The sequence below is a fragment of the Camponotus floridanus genome, unplaced genomic scaffold (assembly GCF_003227725.1).
Source record: "Camponotus floridanus strain SB8 unplaced genomic scaffold, Cflo_v7.5 scaffold140, whole genome shotgun sequence".
NCBI lineage: Eukaryota > Metazoa > Arthropoda > Insecta > Hymenoptera > Formicidae > Camponotus > Camponotus floridanus.
This window is the reverse complement of record NW_020229260.1, coordinates 397,893-418,531: the sequence shown is the minus strand read 5'-3', so window position 1 is coordinate 418,531 and position 20,639 is coordinate 397,893. Positions and strand designations below refer to the sequence as shown.

Here is a 20,639-nt window from a genome sequence, read left to right as displayed (position 1 = left end):
AATTTAATATTCTTGACCAAAATACTGCAGTTACTAAAATTCAGAATATATATTGAATTAAATTTAATGCTTGTGGCGAACTTATGATATATTTGCGGATATACAAACTTATGATATACTTAAAATAAATAATATTTACTTGAATGTCAATTATATGTACTTGACAGTCTGTATTTTTCTCTGTGTGTGATTTCCATATTATTCTTAAATTTTGACAGAAGAAATTACTATAAAATCAATATATATCCTCGTTTTTTGTAAATTTATGTGAAATAATATTAAGTGCATTTTGCTATTGATATATCTATTTAAAAAATCAAGATTAAATTTTTTTATAATTGAATTATGACGTACAACTCTCGTAACTGACGACTAGGGGACAATGTTCAACGACCTGTCCACCGCAACACGCGATTACGATCTCGATCGTTCGTGAAAGGTAAAATCGGAAAAATGAGAAGCAAGAAGTATATGTGTACCTCCTACAAAGAGGCCGTAAGTCAGAAAATAACTCGCTCTTCGGCAAATATTGCATAATCGCGAAAGTGCAGCGATACGATCAGCGCGCATAACGGTACATGTCCTCTACAGATAACCCACGTTCCTCTTTTTTTTTGTCTTCGGCCGCGTCGAGGGCATCGCGTTTAAGCGCATTCCCGTCGAAAGAGAATCAAATGGATTTATGGTCCCGACGGAAACGCGAGTTAGGTAGGCGTTTTTGTGGCGCAACTAATCTCTCATACGTCGGTGCCACACTACGTTTAGGAGTGCCCTCGTCTCGTAATCATCTTAGGTTCTCCATAAATAAAACGTCGGCCACAATGCTCCTTCTGATAAAGATTATTATTCCAGGGCCTTGGCTCTCTCTCTTTCTCTCTTTTTCTCTCTCTCTCTCTCTCGGATTAGATTCATTCGAATTAGGATCCATACTGTTTTCACGATATAATGCCACGCTCGGCCGAGATCCAAATGAATTATCTGTGAGCCGATTATTGAATGTGATTGAAATTTATGACGACAGGAGTCTTAAATGAAATTCCGTAGCGTTATTTGAAATGTAAAATAGACGCAGGAGAAGAAGAAATGAATGAAATTTATTTCTACGAAATTTCTTATGTAAACTTGGAATGTTATTAAACGTTGCGCATATAAATTAGCTATATTTATCTATTCTCGCTCATTTTTAAGAGGTTTTATATAGAAGAAAAAAAAAGAAGATATCACGTGTAATTGAAATCATCCTCATCACACATCATCACCAATTACGACTCCGGAAATTTATCAAACAACGCACGCAATAACTTACCCTCGGAAATAAGCTAATGCTATTGGAAGTCTCGAACAATGCTAGTTCTAATCGCTTCGCATGACCCGCTCGTATATATCTAAAGAGATCGTTGACCCTGAAGGGCGGTAGCAACGCCTGCGTGGGAATTCCTCGTTGCATTTTATAGATGACGCTCATTTAAAAGCGGCACGTAGACGAAGATTCGTGAGTTTTTGCAAAGAGACGCGTCTCGATATAAAAGGAGAGATGCTCGATGCGATTTGCCGTACATCTTGTCCTACACGCGTGAGAGAAATTACAACAGAACTGTCACATGAGAAATACTTGGTGTATTACTAGGGCATATAAAGTACTATTTATTCAATTTTATAATCAGTATTTTTTCCTATCTCTCATTTTGTTATTTTATTATTTCCAATTATTTTCTAATCATTTTATTGACTCGCTATCTCGTAATATTCGGTCATGTCAGAATTAATGATCAAATTTCTAGTTTTTGTCTATGTTCTCTTCGACATTCCGTTTCCAAATTCCATCCGCGTGACTCTTGGACACAAATTGCGAGTGTCGTGCATTTGTTACGTGTCTCTTCTATTCTTTCGTCTTCGACGAAAATGATTTGAATCTCAGTTGAATAGGCGCAGGCGCTTTTGTCATCGTCGTCGTCGTCGTCGTCGTCACGTTTGTGCATCTCTCGTCGGTCCAATGAATGAACGTGCCGAATCAAAAGCAACGCGTCTTCCTGCTTAACGCACAAGATCAACGGGGTTTTGTTGAATGCCGATAGAAGCGAGTCATTCCGGAGCGCCAAGAGTGACAAATCACGCGCTCAACGGCTGCAACTTTACAACCCGTTACACCAGTCAAACAAGGACGCAAACGGGGACTTTTCTCTTTCGTCAAACGAGAAGGAGAAACTACGGATAATCTACAGTAGCTTACACACGTTCTGTGACGGCACGATTTTTATAAAAAATATTACAAAATTATTATATAAATTTATATAACTTTTCATAATAATTATTAATTATACAGGGTGTCAGGCAATCTCTTCCGAAAAAAAAGCTCTTGTAACTTACTTCGAGAGCTTTTCAAAATACTATAATAAAGTATTTTTTCATTGAGTACTTTTCGAGTTTTGAGGCTTGAAATAATCTCTTAATTTTATACATAAACCATAAAGCATCCAGTAAAATATTCATTTTTCGATTATCTTACCTTGATACTTTTATATACAAAATAATGAGAGGAATCAATTGGTGTAAAAAAAAAACATATAATTGTTTCGGAGAAAAAATATGTAATTCGCAATTAACAATTATATATTGTTTTTTCGAAACAATTATGTGTTTTCTTTACACCAATTGATTCCTCTCATTATTTTGTACATAAAAGTATTAAGGTAAGATAATCGAAAAACGAATATTTTATGATTTATGTAAAAATTAAGAAATTATTTCAAGCCTCATAATTCGAAAAGTACTCGATAAAAAAATACTTTATTATAGTGTTTTGAAAAGCTCTCGAGGTAAGCTAGCTTTTTTTGAGAAGAGATTGCCCTGATATCCTGTATAAAAACAATTTTGACAGATCTTCGAAAATTCTAGTTTGAAGGAGTCTCGACCATTTTAGATAAAATAATATTTCCAAAATATTTGCATATTTTTACGTGATAGATTGCACCATTCGATTATATTATATATTTCGACGTGATTAGATTGCACCATTCCATAAGCGCTCCGATTCCCTTGAAGAGAAACACACAAGTAAAAACATACATATGTATCGTCGCGCGTGCTAACTGTTAAATGGCATTGTTAAGCGCGTTGATGAGTACAAGATTGTAAACTCGCAGCGTGTATTCTCACATAATAGGAATCTTTCGCACGAAAATTATTTCAAACAAACATCGCTACCGTCTACCTGTCCCGTCTCCGTATTTTCTCCGTATCGACCGCTACGATAATTACTCTAGGATTTACAGTTGCAACTGGATCCGAAAAGGAAATTCCCTGTGGATAACGATCGAGATGAAAAATTCTCATTTAGCCTTCACGCGCGCGGGGGAGGTGGAGAAAGAAGAGGGAATCGCTTAATTAAATCATCGTGTAGCTTTTCACGATTCATCTTCGGCAATTAATGTCTGCTTCCCGCGATCAATCGCATAGATCGTTTCTCGAAAAGAGAATGGACGGGCGCGCGGTACCCTTGGAAACATTGACCCGACATTCGCCGCCAGACCGAAATATCCGCGGACCCGGTTGATATTTATAAGCACGGTGGCACATAAGGCTCATTAATTAAGCGCGAAAGTCAGCGGCCGGCAGCAGCTGTTTAATGATTACGCGGAAAATCGCGCGCATCGTGATGCACTTGCCGCATTCACCGCCACAGTTGTTGAACGAATCGAAGAATGTCGTTCTAGAACGGGAATCTCTCGCGCCCGGAAAGTGATTCTCACGTCGGTTATGATAACGGCATGATAGTATTAATAACGGTGATACAGTTTCTGAATCTAATTTTGCTATTGTAGATAAAAACCTAATTTTTTATAACTGCTTTATGCAATTAGATATTTCCATTTGACCAGTTTGACAGTCCATTATTAATGATTATCAATAATTATTACCTCTAATTATAAATATTTTAACAAATTTTGCTCTTGTAAAAGTACTTTTAAAACTAACATGTTTTATAAAGACACTTGGAAAACAAAGACGATAATTTATAATTATACAGAAATCTAATTTTGCTATTGTAGAGAACCTAATTTTTAATAACTGCTTTATGCAATTACATATTTCCATTTGTATCGACCAATTTGACAGTCCATTGAAAGACATCATTAATAATTATCAATAATTATTAGCTTTAGTAATTATAAATAATTTGACAAATTTTGCTTTTGCAAAAGTACTTTTAAAACTAACACGTTTTATAAGACACTTGGAAAATGAAGATGATAATTTATAATTATATATTTTATGAAAGGATACATTCCATAAGATAGAACTTTTCAGAGATTTAAATTCCTTAAATTGGCTCAAATTAGGGGAATAAATAGTCTAGTTTGTCGGCGACGAGGCGTTTCCCCCGTGGGAGACGATCATCTCCTCAAGTGACCATGCGCGTCCCTATATATATATACATACTTGCACGTACAATGTATACGTATAATCGCGTCCGCGAGGCTCGTCGTTGCAGGAAGAGGCACGTAAATAATCTGTTGCGAAACGGTTAAATCCGTGCGGCGATTCTACGAGCGTAACATCCTGATGCGCGCGCTCGCGCGAGCGTAGAATGACAGCGCAACATCTGTATACGCACGCACGCACGCACGCACGCAAGCGTGTCGCTGACGGGCCGGACGGCTCTTCCTTGCCGTTGCCTTTATACGGTCCGTCGCGGACCGCGCGATCGAGCGATGATGCGGAGCAAAACCGTTCCCCGGTGCCTCTTCCGGTCTCCGGAATATCGCGCGCGAAACCAGAACTACTACTGCTACTCTCCAATTTCCGCAAACGGGACATCACGCACGGATTCGCGGAAATTTAATTATACACGCTGCTCGAAACTCGCGGTATTCTTCAGGTATATCTAGGACGGATATTTAAAAAAATAGATCGATTTTTCACAAGTGTATTTCTTCTCTCTCTGGACTTTATTTCGAATTTTATGAGTCAATTTATAATCTTCTTAGAAGAATTTGATAATTTCACATTTCAACAATATTATAGTCTTATTTTAATAATGTAATTGTCACCTCAATATAATTATTTAATTCTATTTTAAGAAAATTATAATCTTTCATTTAAAAATGAGAAAATTAAATCTGAAATCATAGGAATATATTTTTCTCGATTGAACTATATAAAATGGCTGCATTCAAGTAAGCAATTATTCAAGCAATTACATAGAGAAAAATATTATTCTACTGCCAAGAAAAGCGATTACTCAGTTTATTTTTCTTTTTTTAAGTAATAGTTTTCTTCAACAAAGAATATATTCTTGATAATAATAATCTTAAAATATACTCACGAGTGTTAGAAAATCTCATTACCATGTACTTAAAAGAAGAATTTATTTTTTCTTCAAGAATATTGTAAAGTTGTATCAAAGAAAAATCAAACTTACTTTACTCTAGTAAGCAAATCAAATTTTTGTTTTAATTTAATATTCTTGACTAAAATACTGCACTTACTAAAATTCAGAATATATTCAATTAAATTTAATGTTTGTGGTAAACTTATGATATATTTGCGGATATACAAACTTATGATATACTTAAAATAAATAATATTTACTTGAATACAGTATACATTTTTCTCTGTATATATTTTTCTTTAATTAACGCAATATAGTCTCATTTCAAGATTTCCACGTTAAGCCTAAATATATTTTCAAAACAAGAATATCTTTTTTTTCTGCGTAATGATTTCTTTTATTCTTCCTCTATTCTTTGAGAAAACCTCGAGCGATCATGGCGGACCGGTTACATCCGCATAGCTCCGCGGCATCGGCATCTCCGCGGTCGCGAGAACAGTTAGCGAATGATGGATCATACGCGGTCTACAGACCCGCGGATCCCCGGCTCGGTCGTCCTTTCCCGCGCTTTTTTCCTCATCTCGCGCCGGCAGGTGTCCGTGTACGTAATCCGCGTCGCGGTCGACGTAAAAAAATAAACAAATAAATAAATAAAAAGGTTCAGCGAGGGAAGGGTCCCGACAACGTGACCGCAAGAGAAATTCCCATCTCTCTCCTCGAGCGCAGGCCCGATACCGGGAAGAAGGGGCTTAATGACGGAGGGCCTGGGGCCCTCATTTCCGAACGAAATTGAAGGAGCCCTCGCCGCGTCGCAACTTTGTATCGGAGCGACAACCGTTACGAGGTCCCTCCCCTTTCCTCCCGTCCTCCACCTCCGCGTCGCACCTGTTCGCTCGCATCGGTCTCGTCTCGTGGGCATTGTCGGTTTTACGACACGTCGTTCGAGCGACAGCATGACCGATCGCTCTCGTCACTTGCTGCGATACGCGTCGATCTTCGTGCTCTATTCACCGAGAATATCGTCGACATATGTACCGCTGACGACGAGGTTGCCAACGGATGGCAATCAACTACGCCTGATCGATCGGTTCTCTCAAACAAGAAATATCTGTCACGCTGACAAAGTACCATCAAAGTGGCGACAATTCCTTCCTCTTTTACGGATATCGCGCAGGTGATAAGCGCATAATGAATGATTTTAAGAAACGAATCGAAGGAGAATCTCACGAATATATTTGTATAAGTATTTGTATTGTACAATATAATATAAATAAATATATATAAATAATATAAATATGTATAATTTAATTAATATAATTAAATTATATATTATTCAATTATATAATTAAATAATATATAATTAATATAATTAAATTATATTTATTAAATTATTTATTTATTTATTAAATACAATAGATTCATTAAATCAAACCTAAATCAGATCGAGAGTCTCTCGAATTTCTCTCGCGATTGATCTCTCTTCATTCGATATTATAGAGGACGAGCATTAATTAATTCGAGTGTATCGAGGTACGTCACTTTGACAATATGCTGACGGTGCGAATAATCGCTCTTTGAGATTCTGTGTTTTGCTAAGATATTGTGGATATAATGGCGTATATTTGAAGTGTTTGAACGTGAGAGAACCTGAAATGTATGCGCCTCCGGTATTTCGTAAAAGGAAATCCTGAGAAAAGAATGCATGTCCAAAAGCTGATGATTTTTTTTCGTCGAAAGTCTACAGAGGGATCCAGACATATCAGTATACAAAGTTTAACATGCGCGAATTATTAAAGCTGGGAACACATATTTCTTATTCTTAATGCTTTTCTTAAATTTCCTGTACTTTTGATCGAAATGATATTATGTAAATAGTCTCTCTTTTGAAAAACGTAGCGGAAGTTTCTTCTTTCAATCGCAAATACATTCTGATTCTTCGGAAAGATTACCCGATTGCGGCCGCGCCGATGTTTCATACGCAACAAACGACATTTCATATGCAACGACTTAATAAATATGTCAAGACCAATCGTCCTCGACGCGCTCTTCTCCCTGCTTCTCGAGGTACAGACGTGCTCTTTTCCGTCGCCAAATTTATTTTCTTCACCTCGTAAGTGCCTCTAAACTCGAAGATACCTCCGAAAAGAGAGGGAGAGGAAGAGAGCGGGCGGACGCACGATAAGACGGAATCCAGAGGTCCCTGGAATGTCAAGTAGTACTCGAGAGGAGCCGAATAACGTTGCTGTTGGGCTATACTCTGACGGAGACGGCTTATATCGGAGACATAAGCTGACGGGACATAAGCCAGACACCGGAGAAGCGAAGAGAACCAGAGCGAGCATGTAACGATTATTAAAGATATATGAACATAAGGGGTGTTTTTATCGGCGCAGATAAGGTTTCCTCGAGCGAAGGGAGGAGGATCCTCGCAATCCAGTATCCGATCATCGGAGTCGAGATCCGAGATGCGAACATCACTGCGGAGATTGCGTAAAAGAACAAATCATTCGGTCCTCGTTCGGTCGTCATTCGTATTCCAGTCATCTGTACCCAGATTTTCGGGACCCGAATCTCTCTCGTACCTGATGTACTTATGTCGGGAGGAAGAGAGGTGAGAAGAGAACCGAGTGTCCTAACAACGGCGAACGAGTCTTCGGCGACGGCTCTGAGTAGATAAGAACCTTGTATTTCGGATGGATAGCGATCTGCCTTACGTCATTTTATCTCTAGGTCATCGTTCTCGTTCTGCACGCGAGGAATTTCCTCGACATGCGATAATATTTTACAAGTATTGTTAACGAGCTCGTGTTTCTAGTTGATCTGAAAGATGACCTAAATTATCAGAATATTCGGAGTAATTTCGTCAAAGTAATCAGCATCAAGCCGAATATATGTTTCTCTAATTTCCGACGAATTCTATTAATAACCGCGAACATAACTCAAAGCTGCAAACGTTCGCTTTGGTCGAATTAGCATATCGAACCCGGTTCAAAACTCTTTGAAACATGTCGGTGTCTGTTTAGTATTTGTTCAGCAGCTGCGCGTAGATTTCTCGGTAGGGTATCATAACTAAGACATTTACGTTGCGAATGACGAACACCAAACCTGAATTCCAGAGCTAATTTTGCCACGTTACGTTAGACTTTCAAATACTTGATCAAAGCCATGTACGTTAAAGTTTTGAAACATGTTAAAAATATACGAACGATGCGTTGCATTTAAAATAATAAATACAAGTAAATTACACTTGACAATCTTTTACGAATTATTTATCGTTGATAAGAAATCAAAATACGTGTATTAAATTTTGATTATATTCTAATCTCAGCAATTATCTTCCGTTTGTGATAAAATATTAGCAAAAAATGCGCTGTTCCTAAACGCAATTGTTTATGAATTCCTAGTCACCTCTATTGTAGCTGCAGTCGATTATTTTTTCACGAGCTTAGAGGTAGGGGTAGCCATAAGGTTTCGTGATAGCGCAAAATAAAAATAGCATGCACACTGATCGATCGTTACACTTATCAGTTGGCACAGAATATTGTTTAGAAAGAAGCCGTTAACCCGCCACCTACATTCAAGGTATATGTATATGCGAGCATCGTTATACCTTATCAGTTGTTCTTTCGCGATCTGTCTGCCTGTCGCTTTTATTGATCTGAAAAAGCCCCAGAATTTCAAGGACCATCAATATATCGAATATTGTATTACACATTAATAATAAAAACATTTTTTAGGTGTCTTGTGAGATAGACATGTAATTAACGAAAAATTTTGTGTTGAGTGGGAAAATTAATCAAGAGATTTTTTCGAGATTGTAATGCCGATAGAGAGAAATTTTATAATCTCGAAAACTAACGAAAATGAATTGCCGTCTATGAAAGAATTTAATTAAAACAGGTTCCGTCTTTTCGGCATGAACTATTTATATCTCTATTAGCGTGTAAATATTTTCGAGGAAGATACCAATCGTTCGGTCAGTTATCCGAAGAATTTCCGACTCCGAAAATCTCCTTTGAAAATTTTAGGTTTTACAGCCGTCTTCATGGCACACGCAATCTCTCTAGATATAATCCAGAAATGAAAACCTTGTAAGAGAGAAGCTCGAAAGTGGAGATTGTAAGGGCCGAGTAACGTCGACGATGGCAAAAGAGGATAAAAAGAGGGCATCCATTATCTTTATTTCGATAAGATATACGAAACAAGGACACGTCTGGGCTCCTGCTTAAACGTCGCGCAAAAATACAGGTCTGTTGTGTAGTACACGCGATTAATAATTATATATAATTTGCCACGCAATTTTTATAATAAATATGGAAAAACCTATATAATATAAATAATTGCTGACAGGATATTGTCAAAGTTTACTACGTGTCTTTTTCAATTTGCAAATATTAATTATTCCGCCGACTCGTGCCACACATATTAATTAATTTAAAGTATTTTCTTAGCTTTGAATAAAGTGTGTAATGCTCGAGAAAAAGGATCATTAATCGCGTTTTATTGACCTATAGGTCTCTAACGGCAGAAAGTCGCGATACCGCGGATATGCGCGAGAGAAACAAGAGGAAGTTATCGTTACGTGCGTTCCTGAGTCCTTTTTGTTTTCCTTATTTAATCTCAAGGCGGTCATTAACGGCCATCTCCGCTTCTCTACCTGTTCTACGACTCTACTCGGAATTTTCTCGTCCTGTTCTACTGCGGCGAAATGAGCACTACGTACTCCATTATACGCGCGTCGGCTACATTCATCTGATAGTTTATACATCACGCTAACATTTCGCGAATACATTAATAAGAGAAATTATAAAATCGAAAAGGAGTCTGAAAATCGAGAGGCTTTTGAATTAAATTGAATCGAGATTGTTTGAATTAAATTGAATCGAGATTGTTGTGAGCGTAAGATTAAATTACGGGAAGTTTCCTAAAATACACCTTCTACCTCGGATATGACCGAGATATGGATGCCAATAATGTATGCAAAGATGACAAATAACATGAAAATTTAGCACAAAAAATAGTCAAATAATCATTATGGAATTTAGATAATTAATAATATCTTTAATGCAAATCGTCATATTTTTCTAAAATTGTTTGAACGTAAGATTAAATTGCGAGGAGCTTCCTAAAATGCATCTTCTTCCTCGGATATGACCGAGATATGGATGCCAATAATGTATGCAAAGATGATAAATAACATGAAAATTCAGCACAAGAAATATCAAATAATTCATTATAAAATTTAAATGTTTAATAATATCTTTAATGCAAATCGTCATATTTTTCTAAAAAAATAAAATTCAAATTGTCGTGAATCCTGCTCTACGTCATATTCTACGTATCTCCTCTAGAGAAATCCATCCAATGTTCTTAGCAATCTACTACAGTTACTCAGGTACGACATTGTGCCCCGGAAAAAGAAGTCACGCTTCGGAAGATCCCCGAGAGAGCGATCGCATCAACGCACTTCTTTAACGAGGATAATTTCGGGGTGGCGCGACATCGCGATCTATCTGAGCGTCTCGCTCCGATTCTCTACTCGTGTTCTCCATCCGTGCGTGTGTCGTGGATGCGTCTGTCAAGTATACACGCTTACACGCGCGTAATGTGAATTTTTGCGCCTCTCTCTCCGTGAGAAGAAACTCTTGCACGGTAAGACGCTGATATATCGTGTCGGAAAGAGAAGAGGGAGACGGGAGGGGGAAGAAGGGGAGGAGAAGACAGCAGCACGGATTCCCGTACACTGGATACGAAATCCACCCGTATACCTGTACATAGATATATATATATATATTTCGCGCGCGGGATATACGGTACGCATGGATGACTGGGAACCCCATTCCATCCCGACGCGGACGATCTTGATCGCGAATGTCGACGACGCGATCGTGAGATCGAGGCACGAGGAGAAACGGAGAACACCCGTGAACGGGCCCGATCCGCGTATAAATCGCTTCCTTCGATTCCGCGGGAAGCATCCCTCCCTCCCTCCCTCCTCTCTTCCCTCCGAATGGGAGACACGGTGTCCCCTATTAGATCCTATTACGCGAGTCTCATATCGCTTCCTGTGTAATTACCGGATCGTCTTTACATGTATCGTGCAAGGTTCGCAGGCTGTTTCAAGTTCTTGCATACTTAATCATTTCTTTTTCTGGATCTTTTCTTTTTTTAACTAGCACTTGAGACGTGCTATTTAGATGATTGCACACTATATTTTTTTTCTCTTTAAACTTGTGTGTATTCTTAAATCGTTGGCTATTAAGATTGTTAAATATTTAAATCCATAGATTTGTTTTCCAAAGTTCTTTACATTTTTAATTTTTATTTCTTTATTTAATATAATGTAGTATTTCCGATTTACATAGAATCTTTAGATCTTAGCTTCTCTCTCTCTCTGTTATTAAAAAATATTCTTTGAAATATTTAATATTTATTCTTATTTAATATTTAATATTTATTTAATATTTATTCTTAAAACTTGGAATTCTTAAAAATACAATTCATACAATTTTATAAATTTGGTAATTATATTAAATATAATTAAGAATATTACATTAAAATATTTCAAATAAGGTTCAGTACTTTAGAATTTGAAAATGTAATATACTCCTGATCGCTTATGTATTAAAAATGTCAAGAAGAGTATTAGTAAAGTTTTTAATAATTCGGCACGATAGCTGATTAACAAAAAATTCAATCGCGCCGCATTCTTCGATTCGTACAAAATTCCTGGTTTGCATAATTTCGCTCGAAAATAATGTTGAAGCAATAGCGGCGGCATAGCAATAACAGCAATAATGTTTGTCGGCTTCTTCGTCATCTTTTCTTTTTCGCGTACTCCTTATTAGCTAAGATGTTAGCTAAGATATCGGCGCTACTCGCAAGACTACGAATCGTTTATTACGCATCTTAAGGGGGATTACGAAGGGCCCGAGATGTCCACCCTTTTACCTCCTTTCGGCAAGATATAAAGGAATCTGCAACCGAAATTTTCCGCGTGCGATATGTTTCAATATAATGTATATATATTGACAATAACTACATTGATAAAAAGAACATGGCATGTTAGGACTAATATTCATACTGATCTCAAAATTTGTAAATTCTTTTACATTACACGGATGTTAATGTAATAATTATTTACGATATAAAAATACCCGGCAAGATTAATTAATTTCGCGATCTTTATTTCCGTAAGAGTGTTCTTTCATCATCATCTTTCTGAATAAAATTTTTTGCAGTTCGCTTGATTCTATAAAATTTATTATAAATTATGAAATTTTATTATTATTAATTGTATATTTTTATTATTTTATTGATATTATGTGATATTTTATTGATATTATGTGATATTGATATTAATCAACAATTAAAATTCAGTCAGAAGATAAAATAATGAAATAATAAATGAATAAAATTTGATTTTATCTGATCTGCATGGCGTTGTGTGTGAATCGGTCTTTATACAGTTTCGTAATGTCGGGTCCAAAAGTCACGATACAACGGGGATGTTACTGCATACTCGGATCATTCCGAATCTGATCGGTCGCGGAGAGAATATCGCCTTTTTACCGCGTTAATTAATTGCGAATTTCGGTTTGCTCGCATCGAATACTCGCGCGATATGGCCGGCCCTCCCATTAGAGCTTAAAAATAATTGAACTGGATTCCAGCGTATTAAACGCACGCAGACGCATCGTAGCGGTCCTTTTCATTTCGTTCATTAGTCATCGACCGTTAATTTTGTCGATAAGTCCGTGAGCGGTCTTAGAATCTTTTTCAGTCTCTATTAAGATCTGAATTTTTTTATCGAGATCAATTTTTAATTATAATAACAATAATAATAATAGAGCCAACTAGATTTTAGATCTTTTTAAATATTATAGGAAAATGATAATTATGAGTCGTAGAGACTTACCGGTGTCCCTGGTACGAGGTCTTGACGAGTTTCACCGTGAAGAGGAATTGTATGGCGCAGACCAGCAGGCAGCACAAGTTGAGCGACAAGGCGAGAGCGCACAGCGCTAGGGTGACCTCGTAAACGATGACGAATTCCTCCGGGCTGATGAGACTGTTGGACGTGACCGTGAGCGGTGAGATCTTCAGCAGGAAGATAACCGAGAGCAGGGCCAGAAGTAGAGACACTAGGCACAATAGTCCGAGGCTCGTCAACATCTCTTTCACACCTTCGTCGTTTCGATGGAGATTCCTGGACAGGGACGAGGACCAGGAGGCATTGAGGGGTATCACCGTCGGCCCACCGGTTACCTGGCCGGCCACGACAGGAAGCGCAGGTGCGGCAGGTGCGGGTGACGGCGTGGTTTGGCTCGGCAACCGCGACAGCCTGGAGATGTCGAGACCGCCATTCGCCTTCGGTCGATCTTGATGCAATACGCTCGTCTGCGAGATCACGGTATGGCCAAGCTGACTCGCGACCGAGACGTTGTTGTTGTTGTTGTTATTGTTGTTGTTGTTGTTATTATTATTATTATTATTATTATTATTATTATTATTATTATTATTATTATTATTACTGACGCCGTTACCATTAACACCGGCTACTGGACTGACGCTGTTGACCGAGTGCTTGGAGGTCGACAGCGTCGACACATTGAGCGCGTGCGAATGGTTCAAGCGTTGCGACAGATTGTTGACGCTCAGCTGGGAGTGATTCAAGGGATGCCGGTGGGTCGACGAGGGCGTCGTCGCCGATTGATGCGCATTCGACGTCGTCGATCTCTGCGCCACGGAGTCGTACACGTCGATTCCGCCGTTATTACGATGTCCGGAGATGCCGCGAGTCGTCCCGGTGCCTCCGGTGTAATGATGATAGTGGTGATGCTGTTGCGACTGCGACTGTTGCTGCTGCTGCTCCTGGTGCAGCGAGTTATTGTGCAAGTGGTGATGATGGTGCCCGCCGTGCAACGAGCCCGAGCTCGTTTGATAATCATTATGATGATGCCTGGAGCCCGTTGACGACGGCTGCCCCGTCAAGATGTGCTTCAGCATTACTCGACACTCGCTGGTGTCACGCGGGGTGAGGCTTCTTCTCTTTTCCTCCCGATGCCGATGATCCTCACATGACGGCTACGTGACGGAAGAGGCTACTGAATTACACCGAAGCATAGCACATTGATTATTAGCTTCGATCTTCCTCAGATTAGACTCGTCATATCCTTTCAAGTCACATTAACACGTGGCACATCAACTTTATCCCTTTCAAGCTAGATTCTTCATGCGTCAGATATATCACCTCTCTCTTCATCACGCTGCGCGAATGTTTCACAATGAAATATATCGCTCGTTAAGCTTGCAAGTTGCATCAAGTTCGTCGTTGATTTCGATCTTTAGGCCCGATTTCAATCTTCGTAATCTTAAGGCCGTAAAGGCACGTCATTTATCGCCAACGGCTCTCGAGCCGGAAATACCTCTTCTCGTCGTCTTCCGCAATTAATTCCTCAACTGGAAGGAGCACGTTTATATGCGAACCAGGGCTTACGTGGGCGCTACGTTCCCGGGCTCAGCGAGTTGCTGCACACCAGTTGCTCCACCATGGCGACGACATCCACCAGGCGGCGGTTCTCTCACATATCGGATTCGCAGCGTGGAACTATGCGACGACAACGTGCGGCGCGAGCGGGTTCGTTAAGGGCATGATCCGCAGGTCGGTCCGCGAAGGGAGTCTTTTTCTCACTCTCTCTCCTTCTCTTTATCGCGGCAACGATGCGGTCGGTCGGTCGGTCGTGCGTTCGTTAAGGCGGCTGCAAGCTCGGTTTTCTACCATCTCGGTCTCCTCGTCGGATACGCGCGAGCTCGTCAGCCGGCATGGCTCCCGAGATGGTGCCGGCGGTGCCTCTGGAACAGGTCGGAGAAAATAATTAATGGACTGACTGTTCACTCTCTCTCTGTCGGTCGGAATAGTCAGCCCGTAAAAAGAAGGATAGATACGGGGTATAATCTACCCGGAGTGTGGCGACGAGGCACAGAAAATATTCCTCTCTCTCTCTTTCTCTCTCTTTCCTGGCTTTTCAGAAATTTTATGCGAGACGAAACGCGATTGATTACACGAACGGATAGTGGAATTTAAAAAAAATTATGTAACTTCAATAAGGAGAAAAATCACAATGATTTAGCTAAAACCAGCTGTAGAGATCTATCGATTAAATGGAAATTGTAAAGGAATCTTTTCACAAGAGCGAGCAAGCGAGAGTACCTCTCAAGTAGTGACGAGTAAAGAATCGTTTCGTTTTAACGGACTGTAAAGCGATCGCATCGTGACGAAGCGGTTTAAAGCGCGACTATCTCCTAACGATTATCACACATAATATAACTAAAGAGCTCTGGAATCAAAGCTATTGTCGCCGTTCTTTCCCAGCGCATATCTCAATCAGAGCATAACTTTTTAATTTAATGCTTGTTTTATAATCCCGCGACATCCGCTTCTTAATTAATATTAAAATTAGGAACTTGGCTCAAATAAATAAGTCAAAATTAAATCATAATTGGGATAAGAGCCCCAGCGCGAAAGTCGGGGCTCTAATTTTTATTTTAATTAATACACGCGCGAAATGATATCGTTGCTTCTCCGCGGTGTCTTTTTTGCGAGCGTGGAATAAATTTTTCGAAAATTTTTCTTGCGAAAAATACTATTCTTCGTGTATGAAACCCGAATGAAATGCGCAGCGAACGCTATCAAGATTAAAAACCTCGGGAATTCAACGGCGTAATTAGAAAGATCTCACGGTGGTATGCGTAACACTGTTAGACCAGACGATGACCTTTAGCGGTGCACGCGCTCGCGGAAAGGCCGCGATGCGAAGCGAAGTCCGCGTGTATATCTGATCGCGACGCGAGGAATACGAAGACAAATTGCCGGTCATCGCGCGAGATAAGCGAATCGCGAGAGAAAACTGGGCGATCTGGCGACGACTGGGACACAGTCGCGTCGATACGTACTTTGTTACTGTGTATTATTATCACTTTCAACGACCGCAGGTCTCTTTCTCTCTCTCTCTCTCTCTCTCTCTCTCTCTCTCTCTCTCTCTTTCCCGGCGCTGCTCGTTCATAGATTGTTCATACATTTCCTCTCACTCGGCACGAGCGGGTCACGCGAGCTCGTCCCTCTTTGCTCACATTTAACGAATATATGTAGAATTATTTATAATTTTGTAAAATTGCAATTAGAAATTTATCCGTAAAGTTGAATGTGGTATCAAATATGAGATATATGAGATTACTCATTAATTAATTATTACATTATTTAATTGTACAATATTTATGCATTTTTAAGAATTTTTAATGAACAATCTCTCTTAAGTTAGATCAATTGGATTTCATACAATTCAAAAGCTTTAGATTATTAGAATTTTAATTTAGAATTAAATTATTCAAGTATTTAATTCATTAAAATTAAAATAGCTGAAAATAATAATTAATTTTTAAATGTTTAAGTGCAAATCAATTCCAAATGCTCGATCAAAGAAATGTTTAATAAAATCAGAGGTAGTTTTACGATGTAATTATGATATATGCTCACAAGCCATTGTCCTATATCTTATTATAGTAAAGGTAGCTTTCAATCATGTATCGGTAGATATTAACGAGGTAAAATAAAAAAGTTAAATAAAAGCGTAAAAACAAACAAAAAGTTGTGTCAATCCATGGCATGCAACAACGATTAAATGAATGTTACGTATTGAGCATGACGTTATACTGCGAACCATGAAGACTGTCATTCCGGATCGATAAACTCGATTGTGATGTCACGTTGCATCGCTTACATGCCACGTGACAAATATATTGGCAAAGTATCTTTTTTCCATATAACAATTATTTTGTTGAATATTTATTTGCAATATTTATTTGTATTTTTCGTATTTCAGAATAAACAAGGAAAACTGAATTATTCTCGTTGGAATCGAGATTCTTGAGTTTGCTATGGAAGTGGAACACTGGAATTTCTTAAGATTTATTTCGTACTAATATGACACGTGTTTCCTTCGACTATTTTTTGCTTCGTCAATCGATATAGCACGGCATACTTTCATTTCTAATTCTATTTTATTGATTACATCTCGAAAATGTAATTGATTCGACTACTCATCTCTTTGCGATACCGTTACTTCCGTCTACAGCCTTATTCACGATGCTCGATTTACATTGCGTTTCGATCATTCGCAGCAAAAGATCGATGCTAATTTCCAATCGAAAAAATATTATGAAAACTGTTGAAAATTATTTTACAAATTTAATAGTTTTATTTTATAAAATTTGTAAAATTATTTATAAAATTTATAAACAACAATCTTTTCAACAATTCAAAGCATTTGAACATATATCGTTGTTAATCTAAAGAATTAAATAAATAAAAAATCTAGGGAAAAGATACATTATTATTTACTTAAAATTTATTATTACTTGAAATTTATTATTACTAAAATGTAAGATATGTATAAAAATATGTAAAGCAAATGTTGGTGTTTATTTAAACACACCCAGTTTTTATTTTTAATTCTAAATCTATTATCTGCATAAATTTACATGAAAAAAATCGTTATATAATATTTCTTTTAATTATTCTTCACGTTGCTTTGCATTGATTATTTTCAAATAATCGGTTTGAAAGCTTGGATTAAACGTTTTTCTCTTCGTAATCCTATCTGCAGCATAAGTATATGATAATCAATCGTTTCGGAACTTTATTTTCCCTCCATTGGTTAAATATAGAAGATGTAACATAAGCCGTTAAGCGCGCGCGTAATTTTATTTAATTGTAAAAGGGCCATATGTCTGTGTGTGCTTATATAAAATCCGCGTTATTCATCGTCCGTGAACCAATTACACGTTAAATGCGGTTCTACGTGCATCTCGTCGTCACGGTACCCTGCATCCCGATCGACGGCGATCTTTGCGGCGTAACGTGATTCGATCCCGCAAATTCCTTCTCTCTCGTGCTGCCGCGCGATACATCGGATCGCGTGCTACGATCCAGAACCGCAAGATTGGCTATCGTGGGCCGCGAGCAGCTCTCTCTCTCTCTCTCTCTTTCTTTCTCTCTCTCTTTCCTTCTCTGTTGTCAATAGTCGGGCTTGACTCATAGAAACGGGTTCCGCTCGCATTCCGGACATCCAGCCTGCCGCTCACGACGGAAAGATGCGCATCCCCGCATCGATATCTGCGCGCGTGTAAGTGACGAATAGGATAGAAATCCATATCGGACAACGATGTTTGTAAAATAGTGGACTTTGAACAAAATTGGGCAAGATTGCAAGATAGACATTTTTATTATTAAAAAAAGAAAAGATAAAAGACTACAAGGACCAGCGCAAAGGTGAAATTTATGCGAAAAATTCAACGGTTGTTTTACAATTTAACAAACCAAAAGTAATGTTTATTTAATTTAAGACAAACGCTGCGTTTCGATCCAATTCGAATCCTTTTCAATGTCGGATAACAAAGTGAGTAATAAACAAAAATGAAAAATAAAGTTAACAGTCATTGATATAATATAAATAAAGTTCCGATTATTACGGTTAATGCGTTTTCTAATTGATTTTTTAATTGATTTTTTGAACCATCAATTATTGCGCTGGTCCTTGTAGCCTTTTACCTTTTTCTTTTTTTAGTGATTTTATCTAACGAACATTTTTGTTTTCATCGATATTCTCTTGTATGTGGGTTTAGAATAGTATAACAATTGCATCCATCGATAATCCCATATCTAGAACTCCAAATGCTGTCTTCGCACGTTAATCGATATGTCTGTGTATCTGGCGAATTGATTACTTGTCCTATATTGAAGTACTAATCGATATACGTTGGTAAAGTGAAAATGACATATCGGGTCCAGGGATTAGAATTGCTAGCTTATACGGAATACGTTTAAATTCCCCATAATTTGCATGAAAAGCACAGAGTTTGAGGAAGCCGCTTATTACAATCAACCGCGATATTATCGGCCCGATGCCATTGACATCATTATCATCATTCCCGTGGCAATGAGAGAATCTCTAACCAGAATGAGCGATGCGTTCATTTGTACATCGCGTTTACATCGATTACTTGCAAGTTTATTATATACATCCTGTATTGATTATGAATACCTTTCAATTTTCACGAGTCGATTTAAAGTTAATTTCAGATATATTAAACGTTTATTAAAATAAGTTCTATCTAAATAAATATTTAAATGGAAAGATTTTTGTAAACAAAGCAATATATTTGTTTTTAAAAAAATGTGATCACAATATTTGTTTCGTAAAAAATTGGCAATTAATTTCGCACGCTGAAAAACATGCATCACATATCTTTTTATTACATCACATATATCGCGGAGAAAAAAATATACATTTTAATTATTTTATCCATGGCTTTGTGAGATATTATTCCAGAGTTTATAGCGCAGTCAGCGAAATTATTACGGGATTACGTGTATGTGTGAGGTTTCTCCGACTACGTGAGCGAAGTCCTATGTGCTCACCGTTCTTATCCAATTTCACAATTTCGTCGTCTTCCGTTGCGGTTACGGCATCGTTTCTCCCTTATTTCCCATCGACATTCGTGCCTCTCTCATGTCCGTATCGCGATCGATGTTTACGGGATAAATGGATCTCTCAAAGAATAATGCATATATTCATCGCTTAATACATATCGCGACGCGATTTGCAAATGTATTTCCGGATTTTTCCATCACCGATTAGTTGACATAAAATACAATTATATAATATCCCAAATAATTATATAATATTCGAAACCCCCCTATTTTCTAAACAATTTCAACATTGCTTAATTAAGTCGGTAATTATAAAATAAATTAATTCTTTACGTAATTTTAATATTCCAATTTATTATGATTCGAGTTATGAGATATTCTGATGAGGTGCATATCATTTGCATTACCTACATGTTCATTATCTACTGTCTGTTGATTAACGATTTTTTCCTTAGACGATATATTTATGCAAACTTTGTTTCTCACTGCAAGCTGCTCTCAGTTGATTTAATAATATCAAATCTATTCTCATGCCCTTCTGTGAATGCAAGTCTCGTAATAATCTCCTAATGATTACATAATAAGTGTGATTTCCGGAAGATGCATCGCTATAACATTATAATGCAAAGTAATCCGTAGCAAAATGATGCGAGTTTTAATATCCGAAGGTTACACGCTGCGTATCTTCAAGACAATGCGTTTCGACCCGTTTCAGAAATTTCGTTGCACAGAGAAAAATGTATATTATATTCAAGTAAATATTATTTATTTCAAGTATATAATAAGGTTCATATATCCGCAAATATCATAAGTTCA

General features: G+C 37.9%; 1 protein-coding gene across 4 annotated transcripts in view; it reads right to left on the bottom strand.

Annotated features, from left to right (window-relative positions):
• Positions 1–20,639, bottom strand: part of LOC105255708 (tyrosine-protein phosphatase 3) — a 34,510-nt gene that overhangs the window by 5,981 nt on the left and 7,890 nt on the right. For 3 of the 4 annotated variants that reach the window (XR_003122456.1, XM_025406367.1, XM_025406365.1), the window contains exon 2: positions 13,251–15,187. Coding sequence is in view for 3 of the 4 variants with exons in the window: in XM_025406367.1 (XP_025262152.1) it covers positions 13,251–14,341 (1,091 nt within the window). In the remaining variant the exon portion in view is untranslated. Of the gene's footprint in view, positions 1–13,250; positions 15,238–20,639 lie in introns of all 4 variants that reach the window. The other variant, XM_025406366.1, reaches the window with a different exon arrangement.